The sequence below is a fragment of the Eucalyptus grandis genome, chromosome 6 (genome assembly GCF_016545825.1).
Source record: "Eucalyptus grandis isolate ANBG69807.140 chromosome 6, ASM1654582v1, whole genome shotgun sequence".
NCBI lineage: Eukaryota > Viridiplantae > Streptophyta > Magnoliopsida > Myrtales > Myrtaceae > Eucalyptus > Eucalyptus grandis.
In genome coordinates, this window is record NC_052617.1 from 16,672,278 (window position 1) to 16,693,043 (window position 20,766).

Below are 20,766 nucleotides of genomic sequence, written 5' to 3' on the forward strand. Positions count from 1 at the left end.
GAGAAAATAAGCAAAGGAAGAAAGGACTGCAGAAGAAGAAGAGGGCAGAGGTGAACAAGAAGAGACAGAGCATGAAGAGTACTTCTCACCACCTGAAGGCAATGAAACATGGGGAGTGGCTAAGAAAAGAGGTACCTCTTCAATTGGTTTTAGTGAAGATGTTAGTCGTTCACCTTCAGATCCAGAAGACATCTATGCCTCTCAATTTCCTGAGGAAGGTCATGAGGTTTCATCTCCCAAATCTGGATGCTCATGCTGACTTGCCATCATCTGCAAACACTCCTCAAACTAATCATGTAGAGGCAAGCACTCAGACTAATAATTCAACAGACTTTCGAAGACTGCTTGACATTCTTATGGAGATGCGAGGCCAAATTTATGCCCTGGGATGCGAAGGTCAAGCCTCTTCAGTTTCCTTGCATGGTCAAATTCATGCCCTTGCTCTTCAAGTTCAAGCAAATGCCAAGGGTGAAGAAGTGGCTTAATTGAAGGAGGATTTGAAAAAGCTGGAAGGAATTGTCCGATCGATGGGAGATTTTCAAATTACTCGCGTTCCAAAACAATCTTAATTTCATTTTCTTTTAATCTCTACCTTTTAATGTTGCCAAAAGGGGAGATGGTTGTGTTTCCGTGGCTGCAGATGTATTACTATCTTTACTAAGCTAATTATCTTTTATGAGATACCCATGTGTGCTTGAGTATTGTCTTGCGGGTCAAAAATATCCAAATCTGCAGGAAAATTTTGTCACCATAAAAAAGGGGAGATTGTTGGAGAAAACCTCCTTGCATGTTTTGAAGCTGACAAAACATTTCCATCAGTCTAGTCTAAAGACTTGCAAACTCTCTAGTCAAAGTTTGAAGACCGCTGGACTACCAAACTCAAGATTCAAAGTTTACCCTCATTGACGGTTTAGACCGTCGAAGAAGACTTATCCAAGATTGAGTATTTCTTTGAGGATTTTATTCTATCGACTAAAGAAGATCTCTTGGTTGGATATAGCATCTCAGAATCTATTATTCATCTTGATATTAAATTGGGTAATTTAGATCCGTTGATTGGCAAAGCAAATTTGGAAGGTTTTACTTATGGAAACCTAAATCCTAATTGTATGGGCGAGCATGATTGGTGGGCTATCGTCATGTTCCTTTAATATCTCGAAATCTCCCTAATTGATTATGTCCAATGGGTAGATTGGAATAACTTATTTGGAAAGTGCCAATGATTATGAAGGCATGGAGGAGTATATAAGGAAAATGTTACAGTTATTCGAGTGTATACATGATAGAAAAATTCCAAAGTCTGAAGCTCCTCGTTCTTGGCCAATTCATTTGTTGAGCGTAAACTTGTACTCAAAAGAGAGTTTATACATTTGTAAGACCTTAAGGAAGTGTAAAAGAGTCTCTACACTGTGGAATCAAGGACATGATACTGTAACGACTCTTTTGATTCATAGTGAAATCCAACCGGTGGGCTGTTAGTGCGGGAGAGTGGACGTATGCTTGGATTAAGCCGAACCACTATAAACCTTGTGTTCTTATTCTCTTCCCTAAACTCTTTACTTTACTCGTAACTTTATTTAATTATTAGAGTCTTGTTTCTATTTCAAAGTCTACCGTTAAAACAGACTCAAATTAAAAGTAAAGTTTTACACTATTCTTCGCAAAAATTTGTTTTCGCACCTATTCACCCTCTCTAGGTGCTCATACTAGCATTCACAAAGAGATCTTCAGTACTCCACCTTCAGCACTGTACCTACACCCGATGTCATCGAGTGTCCCAAAAAAAAATAAGGTTCTTCTTGAGCTCTGGTACATGCCTCACATTTGTCAATGTGCGCACCACCCCATCGTGCATCTGAATCCGAATTGTACCTATCCCCATAACCTTACAAATTGCATTATTCCCCAAAAAAATTTTACCGCCATCTACAGTCTGGTCAGTAGTAAACTAGTTCTTATGAGGCGTCATATGATAAGAACACCCTGAATCTAGCACCCATTTGTTTCCTAACGAAGTAGTAATCACATATAAAACAGCTTATGCATCACTATTGCTCCCATCGGCAACGTTTGCCACACTGCTTGTGGTATTATGCCTATCAACTTTATTCCTTCGCTTTGGACAATCTCTCCTAATGTGTCCTCCTCGTGACATTCAAAGCACTTCACGTGTCCCTTGGACTTTCTATGACATGATTTCGATATGATTTTACCTCTGCTACTACTAGACCCTCGATGTTGTTCTCTACCCCGAATAGTCAGTGCTTGCGCTACTCCTTGTGCCAAACCGTCATCTTGCAACTTTCTCTGCCACTCCTTAGAGAATAATGTGGACTTTACCTCTTTTGAGGTAATTGTAGTACGTCTCTGCAACAGTGAATCAATAAAGTGCTCCCATGACTTTAGTAAAGAGGCTAACAACATCATGCCATATTCTTCATCATCAAGTATCTTACCGACATTCTTCAGATCCATCATGAGTTTATTAAATTCATCTAGGTGGGTTGTGATAAACACACCTTCAGTATATTTAAATTGAAACATCTTATTTAACATGTATAAGCGATTGTTCAAACTTTTCTTCACATAGAATACTTGAAGTTTTGCCTATAATGCTACGGTATCCTTCTCCTCAGCGACCTTTATTTAAACCTCATTCGACAAATTTAACAAGATTGTACTCTTTGGTCTTTCAATTAGCTCTACCCTCTCAAGGGTTTTCATTATAATAGGCAACTCATCTTCAATATCCAGCGCCTTGGCCAAACCTTGGGTTGTCAATAATGTCCTGCATCTTGATATTTTATAACACAAAGTTGTTGCTCCCATTAAACTTCTCAATTTCAGATTTCCTCTCGAGATATAATTGAAATAACAGAATTTCCAGATAATAATCAGACAAGCAAAAGCTCTAAATCACAATCAAGAAATCTGATCCCAAAGTACCGATTGTTGGAATATAATATGCTAAAACGACAGGATTTTGCAATTTACGTCAACGCGAAATCAGTAAAGAAATAAACGAGAAATAATAAGGACATCATAAATTTATGCGGTTCAATTCGAGTATGGGTACCTACATCCACGGGAGAGCGAGTAACAAATAATCCATTATAATCGGAGAATCGAGTTTACAATCACTCACACGTTCAAGTGTTTCCCACACTTAGATTTATCCACAAACTCAAAGTGTTAATAAACAACTCAGGATATAAACTCACGACACAAAATTACCATGTGTTCAAGCTCAAAGCAAAACGCTTTATGTATGCCAAAATCAAGTCCGCGTACGTATGGCTTCGCGTTCTTGTTTAAGGATTCGCGTGGCTCCTACGTGCTCTTATGTGTGGCTCCTTTTTTCCACTTGTAGGACTGCAGCGGCGCTCTCTGGACGAACGTGTTGCTCCTTCAATTTTAGGGCTTTTCGTCACTTTTTCCATGGGCAAAGTAACGCCCTTTTATATGTGTGTGCGCCTAAGGTCAACAATTTGACCTGGGCCCACCACTTCTGATTCTTCAATTCATAACAAGGCTTTTGCAGAAGACAAAAATTCTTATTTTATCTTTATTTCCTCTTTTGACTTGTTTTGTAAGTCCAAAAGAAAAAATCCAAGAAGGAAATTGTTTCTTCTTTCTTCATTAGATTTCTAATCCACTTGGAAAAATCTTCCTCAATAAAATTCAATTTAACAAGTCGTTATCCAAATTCAAATTCGAGACATTAATTTAACAGAAATCGCAAATTAATCGAAATTGAATTCAAGTAATATCGCAAGGAACTTATTCAATTAATTGCTCATACCTAGTGTAACCTATTGTATCTTAATTGACTTTGAATTGATGTCACGACTCTTATGCCAAAAATGAATTGAGGTTTAATGGTAAAATTGAACCTTAATTCGCGAAATTAAATTTGAGTCTCAAATGGATCAACTTGAATTTCTTTAGTTTATTAGCTTGGTTTTCCTATATTCAAGAAGGTTGAATTCCTCTAATTGAAAAGTTCCCAAATGAATCTCCTAAGATGGACCCGGATTCGGACTTGTCTCAAGAAAATGAGCACAATGAAAATGTTCATCCACAAATCATAAAAATTGATTTGGACTCCTTAATTAGGGCATTTTAACAAGACCGTTCCCGAAACTGAATGAACGGGTGAATGAGTAATTATCCTTAAATCAAATGTTGTAAAAGGAACTAGGTCTAATTTTGACTAGAACAAAACTAATTTTATTTCTAGCTGAATATGACTCTAAAGTCAAATTGAAACTAAAATGGAAAATTTTTGTGGATTTTTTAATTTTCCAATTTTTTTGGTCGAAAATTTGACCAAAAAATCAACTATGTGAGTGACTTTTTCTGAAATGTTGATTTTTGGGTTAAATCTTTGAAATTTCTGAAAATTAACTTGGCTAGAGTGAAATTAGAATCATTTACAATCTTTTTATGTAAAAAGCTAACTCTTGATTCGAGATTGACTTTTGATCAATGGATTAACCAAAAAGTTAACATAAAAGTCAACCGTTTAACTTTTGGGTTTTCGATGGAAGTGAATAGGAAATTATTTGAAAATGACAAGGCAAAAGAAAGAAATGGAAAATGATTTCCTTTTTGTTAAAGAAATATCCGTCAACACATCATCCCATGCTAGAGCGAATTAGTAAAGATAGCAGTTCGTAAGACAAAATTAAAATCCCAAGATTCCCTACAAGCATTTCATCAAGATCTCACATAAATTCCAATGCAGCACGACCAAATTCCAGGATCAACGAAAAAATGATCCCCGAATCAAACTTTCACTAACGGCAATGGCTCCATTTGCTTTGGACCAAGCAGTTGAAGGTCTCTGGCACAAATAAAACTGGTGTGGTTCTTCTCCTTTGTGGAGAAATGTGGTTCAATTTTTGTATCCTTTAGTGCACGTTAAAATCTGAAGAATAGAAACAATAAAGCCATCTTTACTGGTCATTGGCCAGATCAGTATCTGAATAGAAATAAATGGGTTTATTATAGCACTAGGAAAAGGTATAGCTTATCTTCTACTGGGGTTTTTCTGAGAGGAAGATTCAGATACATCCAGCGCCTTGCTGTTATTAAACTAAACTAACCGGTCACTTAGTTAAGAGGCCATTTGATTACGTTTACAACCACTAAATGTCTGTTCTTAAACAACAACGTACAAACTTCGAAAACGGTGTAGTGCGACATTATATCTATCCACGTATTTGTCTACACTACATGTCACCCTGATCTGTAACTTTTAGTTTGCCTTGCGCAAGATGACCTGAACACCATATCGTGGCTGGAGGGTGATGACATTAGAAGGAGCATGCGCATAAGATGGAGAGAGCTCAAACGTGAACTGCTGAAGAATCATGGCGAGCGCCATCTTTGCCTCTATCAAAGCGAAGTTTTGGCCGATGCATATACGAGGGCCCCATCCGAACGGAAAAAGGAGACTTGGTTTTGGTGGCCTTGGACACTCCCTCGGCAAACCTCTCTGGCTTGAACTCCTCGGCGTCCTCGCCCCAAAGTTCTTTATCATGGTGGATGAGGAGTGTCGGCATTGAGAGCTGGACTCCGTGGGTATGGTCAGCTTCCCGAGTTTTGTTTCCTTAAGAACCTCCCGAACCAGATCAGTCGCCGGTGGATATAGCCTCAACACCTCATTTAAGATCATTGTGACCTGATCGCGACAAATCCTTAGAAGAATTCATATGGTAGAGATGCGCATGTAGGAGCATCTATGAACGATCACGATGCTGGAATGATATCAATATCCTCGAAGAGATGGAAATATATTGTAATTTATCCAGAAAAAGGGGCTGGAGGCTATTGTCCAAAAAATCAGGTTCTTGTGTCGAGAGGAAATCCAAGTTCAATTCAAGTTTGCAAAGAAATTGTCCTGTCACTTCATTGTCGTGTTCATCTTCATAGGATAACATTATATTTAAACAAACATTTCATCTACTAAGGATCAGAAAATTGCATCCAGTAATTATAGAATGATTATCATGCGTTATGTGATAAAAGATGCTCGTGAAGAACTCTCCAGATCGGACCTATTATGAGTCCCATTCTCAACAAAAAGAGGAAAAGAGCTTTGAACTTACAATCTTGAGGTGGCTTAAGCCGTCAGGGTCAGGTTTTCCGCTTCCGAAGATTCGGAGGACCTCCTCCCTAGCTCGTGCTTGCCAATCCGAGTGCACACTCAACAAGACCATGGTCCAAACCAGCAAGACCGAAGTGGTCTCTTGTCCGGCGAAGTAGAAAAGCTTGCACTCCTCGATCACATCGTGAAGGCTCATCCCGACATTCTCCTTCATGTTTGACTCCAGCAACAGCCCCAGCAGATCATCGCCAGCAGCTTCCCTTCCCTTATTGCTTTCTCTCTTCTGCGGATAATGTCCATGAGCAGAGCCCGCACTTCCTTATCTATGCTCTTCATCCTCCTGTTCATCTTAGTTGGCACAAACCTGCGAAACATTGAATCAAATAGTCAGACTTTTTTAGAATGTCATGATTGTAAGCCATAAGCTCATTTAGATTCAATTAACTTATGGATGATGAACGATTTTACCTCCAGCCAGGGATGTAGACCGATTGAAAGGCTATTATCGTGAGCTGGGCTTGTTCCCCTGAAGTTCGCAGATCCTTTTGCCTTCTTCGAGGCTACTGCCAAACGCTGTTCGAGAGAGCACCTCACGGGTCAAATTTTGAAGGTCGACCCACGCGTCGATCTCACAGGATCTCTCTACTGATACCAATTTTTCCCATCTACCGACCATCTCAGCGCAACTTGAATAAAATGCGGGCAACATAAGCTGCAAAAGGAACAGACCAAAGCAAAGGAGGATTTAAAAGAAATCCTGAGGCATCAATGTGTGTGCTTCAATTCAGTTGACCAGGGAATAGTTTCATGTACCTTCAACTTCTCCATGTGGAATGCTGGATTGATGATCTTTCTGTGCCGTACCCATTTCTCGCCCTCGTGATTCGCGAGTCCATCCACGAGCAACTTCACCAGGGGATTGGAGGCTGGCTTGGGATAGTCGTTTATGTTGGAGAAGATCTCCTTTAGTTGTTCGGGGTTCGTTATGCGCACTCTCGGTGTTGGTCCTATCCACATGAACGAGTCTTTGCCTGCAATGCACTTGGTAAGAGCCACAGTGCCAAATGAAATACATGGTCTGCTGTCACACGACACGGTCACAAGCAAGTTTTATTTAATGTCGCTTTTGTAAGGTAAGATGTCCTTATTGTGTGTATATCAAAATAAGCAATTATTTAAAGGAATTGAGATGCATTAACATCTTTGGTCGCAAAAACGCAAAACGGAGAAGTATGAATTTCCAAGATAAAGAATAGTATATTCAAATGTTCTGAAACTCCATCAGCAACAGCTTCGACCAAAGGACGAAACCAAGCGAGTGTTAATTAAAAGGAAAATATAAGTGCCACACGGAGTGATACTATGAAGAAGTGCATACCATATGTTTGGGAGGATTGATGCAAGAAAGGGAAGAGACGAGGCTTGATGTCGTCGGAGATGGCGATGGGCTTGGAGTTGGCCTCTGTGAGCAACCGCGAGTTCTCCTTGAGGTCACCGAACAGGAAGGTGTAGGGTTTGCCGGAGAGGCCCTGCTGTCTCAGGAGCCTCTCGAGCCTTTTCGGCCTCAGCCACACCAAGTTCACCACCCTCCATGCCCATGTGGTCAGAACGGCTAGAACCGTTGCTAGCGCAATCGACTGGATCGATGCCTCCATCTTTTCTTCTGCGTGTTTGTATCTATTTGTCTATATGCTGTGAGAGAGAGACTTCAATGGTTTGATGTTGGGCAAGGGCGATTGTGTGGTGTCGTGTTTATATAGCCGTAGCACATACATAGCCGTGGGTGTTGGCCAAGAAGCTTCTTGACCGTGACCAGAGTTGGAATCAAAAATGAAAGAAAAAAAGAAAGAAACCCAAAATAAAGAGAAGAAAAGCCTATTCACCGCTCAAAATGCGAGGATGAGTATAGCACACGTATTAAATCATATACAGATTATTGAAAATAATCTCTCCTTTGCTGGCAAGGCGTGTTATTGGAGAAAGGAAAAACCCGGGATTCACATCTTGTTCATCATGATGGTGTAAAAAGACTTTGACAAGTGTTGTATCAAATTTGAAATACTTATGCCTAATAAAAAAATTGCAATATTGTTTGACTATTTGCAGTTTATCATCTCATAATGTACATATAACATCGACTTGAACGGTTGCGAATAGAGCAACAGGTTGTCGTTTCGATTGTTTTCTAGCTTTTGTTCGCTCTCTGGCTGCAACTTTGGCTCGTTATGGGGATAGAGGCGAAGATAAGGCAAGTAGTCATTGTTATCCGTGCGAGTTCCTTGTTCATGCGGTATCTAAGTGCATGATTACGTTGGTTAACTTCATTTTTGCAAAAGCATATAGAAGAGCTTCTCCTGAAGTGTTTTTAGCATGATCTCTACTATAACTTCCTTAATTAATATCGCCATGTTCTTGGAAATAAGTTACTGTATTGCACATATTCTAAGAAAATCCCATGCCATTGGAGACAAGTTTTTTTTTCTTTTAGTATAGGTCCATAGGGATTGCCATGACAGCAAATCACTAGACAAGGTTAGATTCCTTCCAGAAGTTCTTGTAATTTCATTGTTCTTTCCATCCGACTCATCCTTGTCGATTTCAAGGTAAGACTCTTTGAAGTTGCCAAACCGCCTATTTCCACGTTGCATCCCCCCATATGGCCTTTGACTTCACTTTATTGAATATGACTGTGATCTGTTAAATATGTTGCATATCAATATTGTCAAGTGCCTATATGTCTTTCCAAATTTATCCACATATTCGACTTTCAAAAAATTGATTAGTAAATGGTGAAAATGTCCATTCATCATAATTGATAGATTATTCTCATATGAAGGCCATCCAATCTCAACATGACCTTCGATGACCTCATGATAATATAATAGATGCTAATATCCTTAGCCTAGAGGCATTTGGAAAAAATCTATGAGAAATAAGTGTTTGTTATCAATTGCTTTTCTTTCTCTTTTTCCCCTTGATGTTGATCACATGCCATGTAATTGAACGTAAAAGAAAAAATGGAGAACTTGACCTCCAGGGAAAATTACCAAAAAAGTCCTAAACTTATTACAATTATACTAATTCAGTCCTAAATTTATTTTTCGACCAATTCAGTCGACCGACGGGCAACCCTTTTTTAATAATTTTTTTGAAATATTTTATTAATTTTTTTATCTTTTTTTTCCTTTTTATCGTTTTTATTTTTTCCTTCTCCCTTTTCCTTCTTCCTCCCTCCTCCGATCACGGACCGAGGTGATCCGGTGGGCTCACCTCACCGGTCGATGAGCTCGCACCGAGCAACGGTGGAGCGAGCCATCGTTGGAGTTGGCGAGGGCTCACCTCGCGGTCGTCAAGTGAGGAGAGCCCTCGCCATATTCAGTGAGGAGGGCCTTGCTAGACGCGACAGCAAGCCCCCCTTGTAGGATTTGGCAAGGGCTCACCTTACCCGGCGACCACGAGGCTAGCCCTCGCCAACCCGACGAGAGCTCGCTCCGCCATCGCTCGATGCGAGCTCACGACCGGGTGAGGCGAGCCCTCACCAAATCCGGCGGGGGCTCGCCTCGCCAAACCCGGTGACAACAAGACCCCCCTTGCCAGATTTGGCGAGGTCGAGCCCTACCAGTGGCTAAGCAAGCTTGCCCTCACCTAGCGATGGTGAGGCGAGCTAGCTCGGCCGCCTCAATCTAGCGATCGGCTAGCCCTCCCCTCCGGTGGATCACCGGAGCCAAATGAAGAAGGAGGGAGGAGGAGAGGAAGGAGGGAGAGAGAAGGGAAAAAAAAAGGAGAAAAAAAGGAAAGAAAGATTAAAAAACATAATAAAATATTTCAAAAGATAAAATATTATTAAAAAAGGTCGTGGGTGCTAGCTAGCTTCGGCCGGCCAATTTTGGTTGGATGGACTGGTCGAGAATAATTGTAAAAGGTTTAAGACTCAATTAGTTAAAAAAATAAATTTATGACTGAATTGGCATAATTACAATATATTTAAGACTGTTTTTGTAATTTTCCGGGCAAACTAGTGTTTCTATCCAAAGCAAGCACATATATTGCGAAGAGAACTGCAAAGGAGTCTTTTTCCTTTTTGGGGGAGTTAGACTTGATTTTCATAGCCAGCCCGACCAAAATTATGAGTACATTTGATTACGGGGACGAAGCAATTATCTATTTTGTGACTTGTAATTAAGTTTTGTGTGTTGAAAACTTGAAATGTAGATTACACCTACCATTGGTGTAATAAATGACAAACTCCCTATTACCAAAACTAACCATCGTTTTCCTTGTTAATGTCCAATAAAATTTCAAAGTGCTTAAACGAATCCACTAACTTAAATAATCACTTATCATTTTCTGTGTAATTTCATAGATTTATTTAGCATACGAATTTTGGTATCTCTAACATTACTTGCTACATAAAATGGTTGAATCATGACCATTCCAAATTATGGATGGACCACGTATTACGTTAGTTATCGCTCTTTTTTCGCATAAAAGGAGGCCTAATACGAATGCCTTGATCATTCTATATAAGCATCATTCGATATAAAATCAAGATTATAAGATATTGAAAAGTGAGAGCTTCAATTATTTCACATTGCCTAAGCAAAGTGTTTTGCATCGTTCTATAAGATTAGAGATAACTTTCCATATATTTGAACCATTTCATATAGAGTCCCAAATAAGTCGAGAAGCACAATCATTAGGATACTTTCTCCGGACATTATTATGGCACCTATTAAAAATTCTAGGTTGAAGATTGTGAAGGAATCTTCACTAAGCACCACTTGTGACAAGTTAAGGTGGGCGAGTCCTTTTACCTCAACTCCCAGCATAACACTCAAATTACTAATGAGCATATGCTTGAACTCACGAGCTTATGTTCTAGAAACATCAACTCATGCCATTCAACCATCACTATAGATAGTAAGGACATTTATCAAGTTATGGTACAAGAATTGAAAAAAGATCCATTGCTGTTTATTTTTCCTTGAAATGTATGAATATATTAGAATTTGTTCATTGCGAATTCTAACAAGTTAAAAGTAACTTTTTCTTACTTTTCCGTTAAAATTTAAAATTCTAATATATATTTTAAATAATTGTGGAAGAATTACATGTGCCTTGACACATTAGTGTAAAGCAATTTTTGAAGTTTTCAAGCATTCTACATTATATAAAGGGTAAAATGGTAGGTGCGAGGTGGCATGAATTGAAAAAAAAATAGTAAAAAAAAAACCACTCCAAATCATTTCATTTCGTTAATTTTAATGTTTATAAAATCCTAAAAAAATTATGTAAATATTTTTGAAATTCTTATTTTCAAGCTTTTTCTTGGGTTTTGACGAAAGTTATTTGGAGATGGTCCACCAAATGGATATAAAACCGGAGATATTGTGCGATTTAGCGTGACGCATCAAATCATGTCTCGTGACGAATAAGAAAGACACATCGAGTCAAAATCTCAAACACTGACAATTTCCGTGTAAAACGTCATCCCCTACGTTTTAAGGCCAAAAGGATAGGTGCAAGGTGGCAAGATTTGAAAAAGAAAAAGAAAAAAAGAAAAAAGAAAACACTCCACGTCATTTCATTTCATTATTTTGAATGTTTATAAATCCTAAAAAGAATTATGTAAATATTTTTAAAATTATTGTTTTCAAGCTTTTTCTTGGCTTTTGACAAAAGCTGTTTGGAGATGGCCGACGGAATGGATATAAAACCGGAAAGGCAGTGCAATTTAACTCAGACGCATCAAATCATGTATCCTGGCCGGCAAGAAAGACGAATGGAGTTAAAATCTCGAATGCCGACAAATTCCCCAGTAAAACGTCATCCCCTACGTATGCAGGAGCGCGCGTGCTGGCATTTGGCCGAAAAGGCAGACGTAGTCAACGACGCCTTGTTAAAAGCGGTTCGACGACAATTTATAATCACCATGTCTTGGACTTCTAGAAAAACGTCTTTTCGATTAGCATTTGCTACTTCGACCCAAAAAAGAAAAGAAAAAGGATGCTGTTTGCTTGGAAAGCAAGGTGATCTTGACTCCTCGGTGGCCAAACAGATAAGGCTCTTTCATTTTGCATCCACGGACCATAACTTCATGATTAAGTTTCATGGAGCAACAACATCTAAAACCGCAAATTTCCCTATTTTTTTGTCTCCTCTCAAGAAAACATCTATGCTCACATTCTATCCCATAACTGATGACTTGGAATGACTGAGAAATGAAACAAAGGAAGGCATGGAAGAAAACGAAACGAGAAACTGAAATGACATACGCATTGCAATTCTTGCATTTGCTCGGAAAAATTAATTTAGAAAGAACATAGCGATTCATTTTCTTGTACTTGCATATTTTGGATTGGAACATGTTAAAATGTCTTTAAAATGGATAATGTGAGACAACAAAAATAAAGGGTATACTCAAAATCATTGTATGTAATTAATTTTCTTATTATTTTGCCCCAATGAATGGATTGGCCATTGTTAGAATATAATACGAAAATGACAATATCTTACAATTTACGTCAACGTGAAATCGCTGAGAGAAATAAATGAGAAATAATAAGGACACCAGAAATTTACGTGATTCGGTTGAGTATCGATCTTTACGTCCATGGAAAGAAAGACAAAGAAATAATCCACTATAATCGAAATTAGAGTTTATAATGTTCACATTTCAAGTGTTTTCAACACCCTAAATTTAGCCCCAACCCAAAATATTTATAAATAAATAACTTAAATATAAAGCATAAAGTTACCACGCATTCAAACTCAAAACAAAACATCGAAAAAGAACTCATTTTCTTAATGGCGTGGGAGCGTGGGTGGCTTCACTTGACGTTGTGCGGCAGCAGGTCCACGTAGGGTTCCAGCAGCCCTCACCAAAGGAATAAAGACGTACTAATCTATTTTATATGTGTGCCCAAAAAGGTCAAAACTTTGACCTGAGCCCACCTCTTTTAGCTTTACGTGCAGAAGCTTCCCTTTTTAACTTCATCTGCTAAAAGAAACGAAATAATAACGCTGCCTTGGAATTTTGTACGCATGTGTGTGTGCCCAAGAAGTCAAAGTCTTGACTTGGGCCCACGAAAATAATTCGGCTTCTGAAAATTTGTCTCTATTTTTTCTCTTTTTAAATCTTTAAAAATCTAGTGAATCGTGTTTTACAAACACTTAAACTCTAGTCATTATTTAACAGCCATCTTGGCCACACCATAAGCGGAGCCATGGACTGGCTATTCTCCTTGTTCAATGGAGGAGCACTCCACATCTTTCCCGAGAACAAAGGAAATACAATCGCATCTCCAAGTAACAATTACATTCCAAACCGATTCCTTTATAACAAACAAGGCCTAGTTCTTCCAATTTGATGAAAGATGATTTGACCGAAACTAAAATGGTATCGCCATTTTCTTTTGATGAAATGTACAATTGAGTCGAGAGTCTTAGACTTCCGTTTTTGCATAAATATAGACAGGAGAACCTTGTTCTTAATTCCACAAAAAGATCCTTGAAAACTAGGAATAATTCCAAAACATGGATTTCTCGGACCAACACAATCACGCTGTTTTCCTTGCTCACCTGACAGAAGGAAAATTTGTGATTAATTACAGTTGATAACGTGATGGCCCCATCTGTTCATGTAGTCACCAGCTAGATCGCATGAACCATGCCATTTTCAGATACCTATTAAGGCCATTTGCTATGATGTTAACAATCATCGGCTTCTCTCGTGACACCAAGGACAATTGCAATTGTTGCCAGGATTGCCTGCGTATGGACATTGCAGGAATTTTCAGTTTTTTTCCATCACAAAATGAATCGAACATGTACATGTAAGAGAGGGATGTAATGAAAAGCAAAGGCCAGGATTCAAAATGGCTCATAAATACAGAGGTTTAGAGATGCATACAAAAGATCTATATGAAGGAATGTGCCAGACAAACTTTTTCCCTACTCAAGAGAATCATATAGAAAAGCATCTACTCTGCAGTCCTGAAGTTCCATATCAACAGGGAACATGGATTAAATTTTAGAGGATAAACTAACATAGGCATTGCCAGGAATAATAAGTCATTAGAGGGCCGGACAATGATAAGCTAGAAGACAGTAGAGGCTTCCTCAATTAACGTCTTATGTGGTATATTCGGGATAGAAAGAACCATATATACAGCTGTACATGAGACACGTTTTTGGACAAGGGAGAGAAGTCAATAACTTATGTGATGTATTACTGAACTGCTCTGATGGAAGAGGTACATAGTAAGACGAATGACGATATTAATTCTACAGAGTACAACAAAGGCAGACGACTATAGGTGCCAGTATGCACACCTGAGTGCGTAAGCACGCACCAGAGGGTAGGGGCATGAACATATAAATTACCTGGAAGTAACAAACAAGCGAATGTAGCTATTTTTGTGAAAGAAGAAAGATAGAGACTTACCGCAATTGTATAAGCAATATATCCAGGCTTTTCCCGGTAGTCTATCCTTCCACAGACAAGAAGAAGTAGTCCAATGTACCAAGGGATGGCACCAAGGAAGAAGCCAAGGATAAACCTTCAACAAAGCAGACATCCTAAATTAGCTGATGATCATAAAGTTATGGAAATTATGATGAATATAAGGCTCAGATTTCGGTAAAAGAACCATCACATGGGATTTCTCTGGTTTCAAACTTGAAGGCCAGGTACCAATAAGAATCACAAAATATACAAATGTTGAACTCATGAAGCATAAGAATCTGCTACATCCAGGCTCAACAATTGTCACGCAGTCCTTGTAGTTATAGGGACTGTTGACTCCATCATGCTTCGCAGTTGGCTATGCGCCAGCCAATACATGAAATCCAACCCACGAGTAAAGAAAGTATCTTACAGAAACCATCCAACTCCAATACCACAGCAAGGCAGCCGTGATTCTCTTACTGGTCTTCCTTCAGCAACAGCATAACCTGAAAAAAATTTCTGTGAAATGAAATCTCCCCCAGTAAAATGTTGCAAAGCATACAGAATGAAGATCATCAATCATTTTTGTTTCGTCAGGGCAATCAGTAAAATCATCAATATGGGCATACTTAGTTCTCAATGTTCCCGTAAGTTATCTATTCGAGAAAGGTGAAAAGAGGACCGAGGAGAAAAGGTTTCAGAGACACATTTTCCAATTTTTGAGTCCTACAGAATCTGATCAAGTTTAAAAGGATACAATAGATCATTTCACCACCTACGGTGAAGAAAACCCCATCAGTCACAGTATTTGCTGGCTAAAATTACTCATCTTCCTCTTGCTGCTCCTATCTAGACGTAATTCACAACTGGAAACGCATCTGAGCACTTATGACTTCAAAATAAGGTGAACACATAGGTGGAGCCATATTTATACTCTGTAGACAGCATTTTACTCGAGACACCAGTGGCTTCCGCATTTTATCTGACTTAAACTCTGAGAACCCTGGGACAACACATCGGGCACAACATATGATTCTCCTCCGTATGAGCATGATTGACAGCTAAAGAGGCCACGTTCAAAGGAGTCAACAAAACGAGGACAAACGTGCTGGTCCGATTAATTTCACATAATTTCAACATCTTCCATGGACTCCTCTCCCACGCCCCCATACATCCAATGTCTCAAAAGATGAGGATGCTGAACCTCTCGCCAAAAACTAAACCCACCGGATAAACCATATCCATTAATACATCATTCCATGCTAGAGTGAATAGACAGAGGTGAGCATATTGGCAGTTCATAAGACAAAATCAAAATCCCAAGATTCCCTAGAAGCATTCCATCATGATCACACAGAAATTTCAAATGCACCACGACCAAATTCCAGGATCAACGGAAAAAAAATGATCCCTGAATCGAACTTTCACCGACAGCCCGTTTCAAACTTTACATCCTGAAGTTAACTCTGCTAGCAAGCGATTCCAAAGGAAGCGACTTTGTACTGTGATACCCACGATCGGGGGGGTGGTGGTGGTGGGGGGCCGAGGGATCGGTGGCACCGGCGGAGGCGCCGGCTGGGGGTAGCCGATCGCCGGCTGCTAGTGCGGCGGGTTCGGCGGCGGGTAGTTGGCGACGCCTTGGAAGGTGCCGTACTGGTGCCGGTAGTCGCCACTCGGGACACCCCTGTTTCGGTCTTCATGTGTAAGGCCCAGACACCCCTGCCTAAGGCTGGCATGGGTATTGCCACGGAAAAAAAAAATATAAAAATTATTAAAAACTGCAAAAATTTAGGATGACCCATGTCTACATTGACCAAAATGACTGTGTTGGCAAATTGTCAAAATATTTAAGATTATATTGACAAAATTGAAAAATATAAAACTAAATTGGCATATTTATAACACGTTTAGAACTTCTTCTTTTTTTGTAATTATCCCCAGAAATTCATGTTGTGTTGTGCAAATATATGTCAAACGACATGGTCGCATGCAAGTTTTATTTGATGTTCGCTTTCGTAGAGTAAGATATCCCTTGTATATCGAAATAAGCATATTTAAAGGACTTGAGATGTATTAACATCTTTGGTTGCCAAAACTCAAAACGGGGAAGCATTAATTTTCAATAGAAAGGACAATAAATTCAAATGTTTTGAAACTCCATCAGAAATAGCATCGACCAATCGACGAAACCAAGCGAGTGTTAATGAATAGGAATATATTAGTGCCACAAAGAGTGATAACATGAAGATGTGCATACCATAGGTTTGGGAGGATTGATGCAAGAAGGGCAAGAGACGGGGCTTGATGTCGTCGAAGATGGTGATAGGCTTGGAGTTGGCTTCCTTGAGCAACCGCGAGTTCTCCTTGAGGTCATCGAACAGGAAGGTGTAGGGTCTGCCGGAAAGGCCTTGCTATCTCAAGAGCCTCTCCAGCCTCTTCGGCCTCAACCACACCGAGTTCACCACCCTCCATGCCCATGTGCTCAGGACGGCCAGAACCGTCGCTACTGCAACTGACTGGATTGATACCTCCATGTTTTCTTCTTCTTTGTGTGCGTATTTGTTTGTCCGTACGTGGGTCTGCGTGTCTCCGTGTGTGCGTGAGAGAGAGAGAGAGAGAGAGAGAGAGACCTTAATGTGATGATAATGTCGGGCAAGGGCGATTTTGTGGTGTCGTGTTTATATAGCCATGGCCCATACATAGCCATGTGCAAGTTGGCCAAGAAGCTTCTTGACCATGACCCGAATTAAAATGAGAGGAAAAATAGAAGGACCAAAATAAAATGAAGAAAAAAGTATTCACCGCTCAATGCTAGGATGAGTATAGCACACATAATGAATCAAATATAGATTATTGAAAATGATGCATCTATATTGAGTGTTTCTGGACCACCTCAATAATCTTCTGTTCACATATCGAGCCTAGTTCAGAGGCACAATCAAAATTGATGGGTCCAAATTTGTTGGATACTAGTGTTGAGTAGTTTTAGACCTCTCTCAATCAAAATGTTAGTTCAAGAGGTGAGACTTTCCCTCACACTTATAAACTAACCACCAACCAAGAACAACCTCAACAGTCTCATGTGGCAGTAGAATATTCAATTTAGGACAAGTACAATGAATAATTTCTCAAAAGGACGGAGTCTCTCCTTTGCTAGCAAGACTTGTTATGGAGGAAGGAAAAACTTGGGATTCATATTATGTCCAACGAGACGGTGTAAAAAGCCTTTGGCAAGTGTTGTATCAAATTCGAAATAACTATACCTAATAAATAATTTTGCAACCGTGTTTGATGGTAAAATCCTTGGCCCAAAAGCATTTGAAAAAATCTACCAGAAGCTTGACTCCCAGTGGTCATTATTAATTACTTTTCTTCTCTCTTTTTCCCCCTTTTTACGAGGGCTCGGATGCTAATCACATGCCACGTAATTGAAGGTCAAACAAGAAATCGAGAACCTAGTCTCCAGGCAAAGTAGTGTTTTCTATCCAAAGCAAGCACATATATTTTCCCTTTTTGGGGGGATTTAGATTTGATTTCGTCACCAGCCTTACCAAAATTATGAGTACGTCTGATTATTGGCTAAAGCAATTATCTATTTTTTGACTTGTAATTAAGTTTTGTGTGTTGAAAACTTGTAATTTGAGGTTACACCTACCATTGGTATAATAAATGACAATCTCGCTTTTACCAAAACTAGACATCTTTTTTTCTTGTTAATGTCCAATATTAGAGTGCTTAAATGGATCCACCAGCTTAAATAATCACTTATTATTTTCCATGTAATTTCATAGATCTATTTACTATATGAGTTTTGGTATCTCTAACATACTTGCTACAAAAAATGGTCGAATCGTGACCATTCCAAATTATGGTTAACGAAGTGTTATGTTAGTTTGCTCCTTTTTCACATGAAAAGAGGCCTAATACAAATGCCTCAATAATTCTACATAAGTCTCATTCGATATAAGATCTAAGATTTTAAGATATTGAAAAATGAAAACTTCAATAATTTTGTGCATCGTTCCATAAGATTGGAGATAACTTTTCATATTGTTTATATAGAGCCCCCATACAAGTTGGGAAGCACTACTGTTATGGCTACTTATTCTTTGAACATTATTATGGCACCTTTACGGAATTCTAGATTGAAGACTGTGAAGAGATCATTGGTCAACATCACTTGTGATATATTGAGTTAAGATGGGTTAGTGCTTTTACCACAATTCCCAAAGTGGGACACACAAATTACTAATGAGCTTATGCTTAAACTCATGATCTTGTGTTTTAGAAACAGCAACTCATGCCATTCAGCCACCAACATCGATAGGGAAGACTTTATCAAGATGTGATACATATGCTTTGTAGAATTGGGAAAAGGTTAATTGCCGATTATTTTTCTTTGAAATGCATTAATATATTGGAGTTTGTTCATTGTGATTTCTAAAAAAGTTAAAAATAACTTTTTCTTACTTTTTCATCAAAATTTAAAATTTTAATATATATTTCAAATAATTGTGGAAGAATTGACATATCAATGTAACGCGACTTTTGAAGTTTTCAAGAATTCTACGTTTTATAAAGGCCAAAAGTAACATAATATGATTTGACAAAATTTAAATAAAAAAAAAAACAAACTACTCCAGATTATTCGACTTCATTTAATTTGAATGCTTGTAAATCCTAAATTTTGCTTTATATAAATATTTTTTAATTCTTGTTTTAAAGCTTTGTCATGATTGTTAACGAAAGCTGTTTTTGGAGATGGCCCACCGAACGGATGTAAAACAGGAAATGCAGTGATATTGAGCTCTGACGCATTAAATTTTGTCTCGTGGATCGAGTCAAGATCTCGAACACTGACAAATGTCCCCTGCAAAACGTCATCACCCAAGTTTTAAGATAGCTCACAAAGAAGTAAAGATCGTGCAACATCGGAATATGCAGGAGCGCACGTCCACATTTGGGCAAAGGCGTGGTTAATGACGCTTTGTTAAAAGCGACCATTATATAATGTTTGACTTTCAGAACAATGCCATTTCGATTAGCATGTGATGCCATTGCTTGGTAAGCAAGGTATTGCTCCTTGGTGGCCAAACAGATTCGACTCATTCATGTTACATCCACGGGACAATAACTTCATGATTAAGTTTCATGTAGCAATAACATCTATAAGTGCAAATTTCTCCCCTTTTTTTCCTTTCAAGAAAACATCCATGTCCACATTCTACTCCATAACTAACGGCATGGAACAAGTGAGAATTGAAATAAAGGAAGGAATGGAAGAAAATGAATTGAAAAACTGAATGAAATACGCATTGTAATTCTTGCATTTGATGGGAAAAATAAGTTTGGAAAGAATATGATGATTCCTTTTATTGTGCTTGCATATGTTTGGATTGAAAAATGTCAAAATATCTTTGAAACGGATAACGTGTGACAATCAAAATAAAGGTACACTCGAAATCATTGTATGCATAAATATTTCTTAATATTTTGCCAAGGAATGGATTGGCCATATTGGCCACACCATAAGTCAAGCCAAGGACCGGCTATTCACCCTGTTTGATGGAGGAATGAGCATTCCACATCTTTTGCAAGAACAAACCGAGGAAATGAAATCGCATCTTGAAGTAACGACTCCATTTCAAATTGATTCCTTTCTATCGAATAAGGTCTCGTTGTTACAATTTGATCAAGGATGATTTGATCGAGACTAAATGGTATTACCATTTTCCGTTGGTGAAATGCATAATTGAGTTGAGAGTCCGACACTTTCGCTCTTGCATAAATTCTGTTGTGACCCAACCTCGGTCGTTATTGCAACACATACCATGGGAGCTCCCTCATGGTATGTGTCCAAAAAATGTTATCACTTCATTTTTTGAGATCGACCATGTGAGGTTACTTCATCACAGTTGTGAGCTCTTCCAGGCTCATATCTCGTGTAATGGTGGAAGTTATCGTGACTCGCTTTCACATATCATACACCTTTATAAAGGAGATTGGGTGTGAATAATGAATTTAAGGGTACTCTTATCATACTAGCCCTCTTGATAGTACTTTCATCTAAAAGGATGGTATCAATTCATCCTTTATGGCAATTTTCACGTTGAGTATACTAAACCACGGTGAGTCTTGTTGAGACGTATATCCCTCATGACGGATTGATTTATTTTTTGCGAGTTGTTTAAAACAATCTATATGA

At 38.7% G+C, this 20,766-nt stretch overlaps 1 protein-coding gene and 1 pseudogene across 1 annotated transcript; both read right to left on the minus strand.

Annotated features, from left to right (window-relative positions):
- Positions 1 to 4,929: 4,929 nt before the first annotated feature.
- On the minus strand, positions 4,930 to 7,814 carry LOC120285947 (annotated as a pseudogene).
- A 5,774-nt stretch (positions 7,815 to 13,588) lies between these two features.
- Positions 13,589 to 15,561, minus strand: LOC108960586 (60S ribosomal protein L18a-like protein). Its single transcript, XM_039316077.1, has 3 exons — positions 14,992 to 15,561; positions 14,559 to 14,673; positions 13,589 to 13,882 (listed from the first exon to the last, which is right to left on the minus strand). The coding sequence occupies exons 1-3, from the start codon at positions 15,135 to 15,137 to the stop codon at positions 13,823 to 13,825; spliced, it is 321 nt and encodes a 106-aa protein (XP_039172011.1). The 5' UTR covers positions 15,138 to 15,561; the 3' UTR covers positions 13,589 to 13,822.
- Between the last annotated feature and the right edge of the window lie 5,205 nt (positions 15,562 to 20,766).

What these genes read in the sequence shown, in the direction of transcription:
- LOC108960586 (XM_039316077.1), bottom strand. Translation starts at nt 15,137, where the DNA reads ATGATCTTCATTCTGTATGCTTTGCAACATTTTACTGGGGGAGATTTC. An exon ending in ATTGGAGTTGGATGGTTTCT is followed by an intron (nt 14,674 to 14,991) that starts GTAAGATACTTT and finishes GCTTTGTTGAAG; the next exon opens with GTTTATCCTTGGCTTCTTCC. An exon ending in ATATTGCTTATACAATTGCG is followed by an intron (nt 13,883 to 14,558) that starts GTAAGTCTCTAT and finishes GTCCATACGCAG; the next exon opens with GCAATCCTGGCAACAATTGC.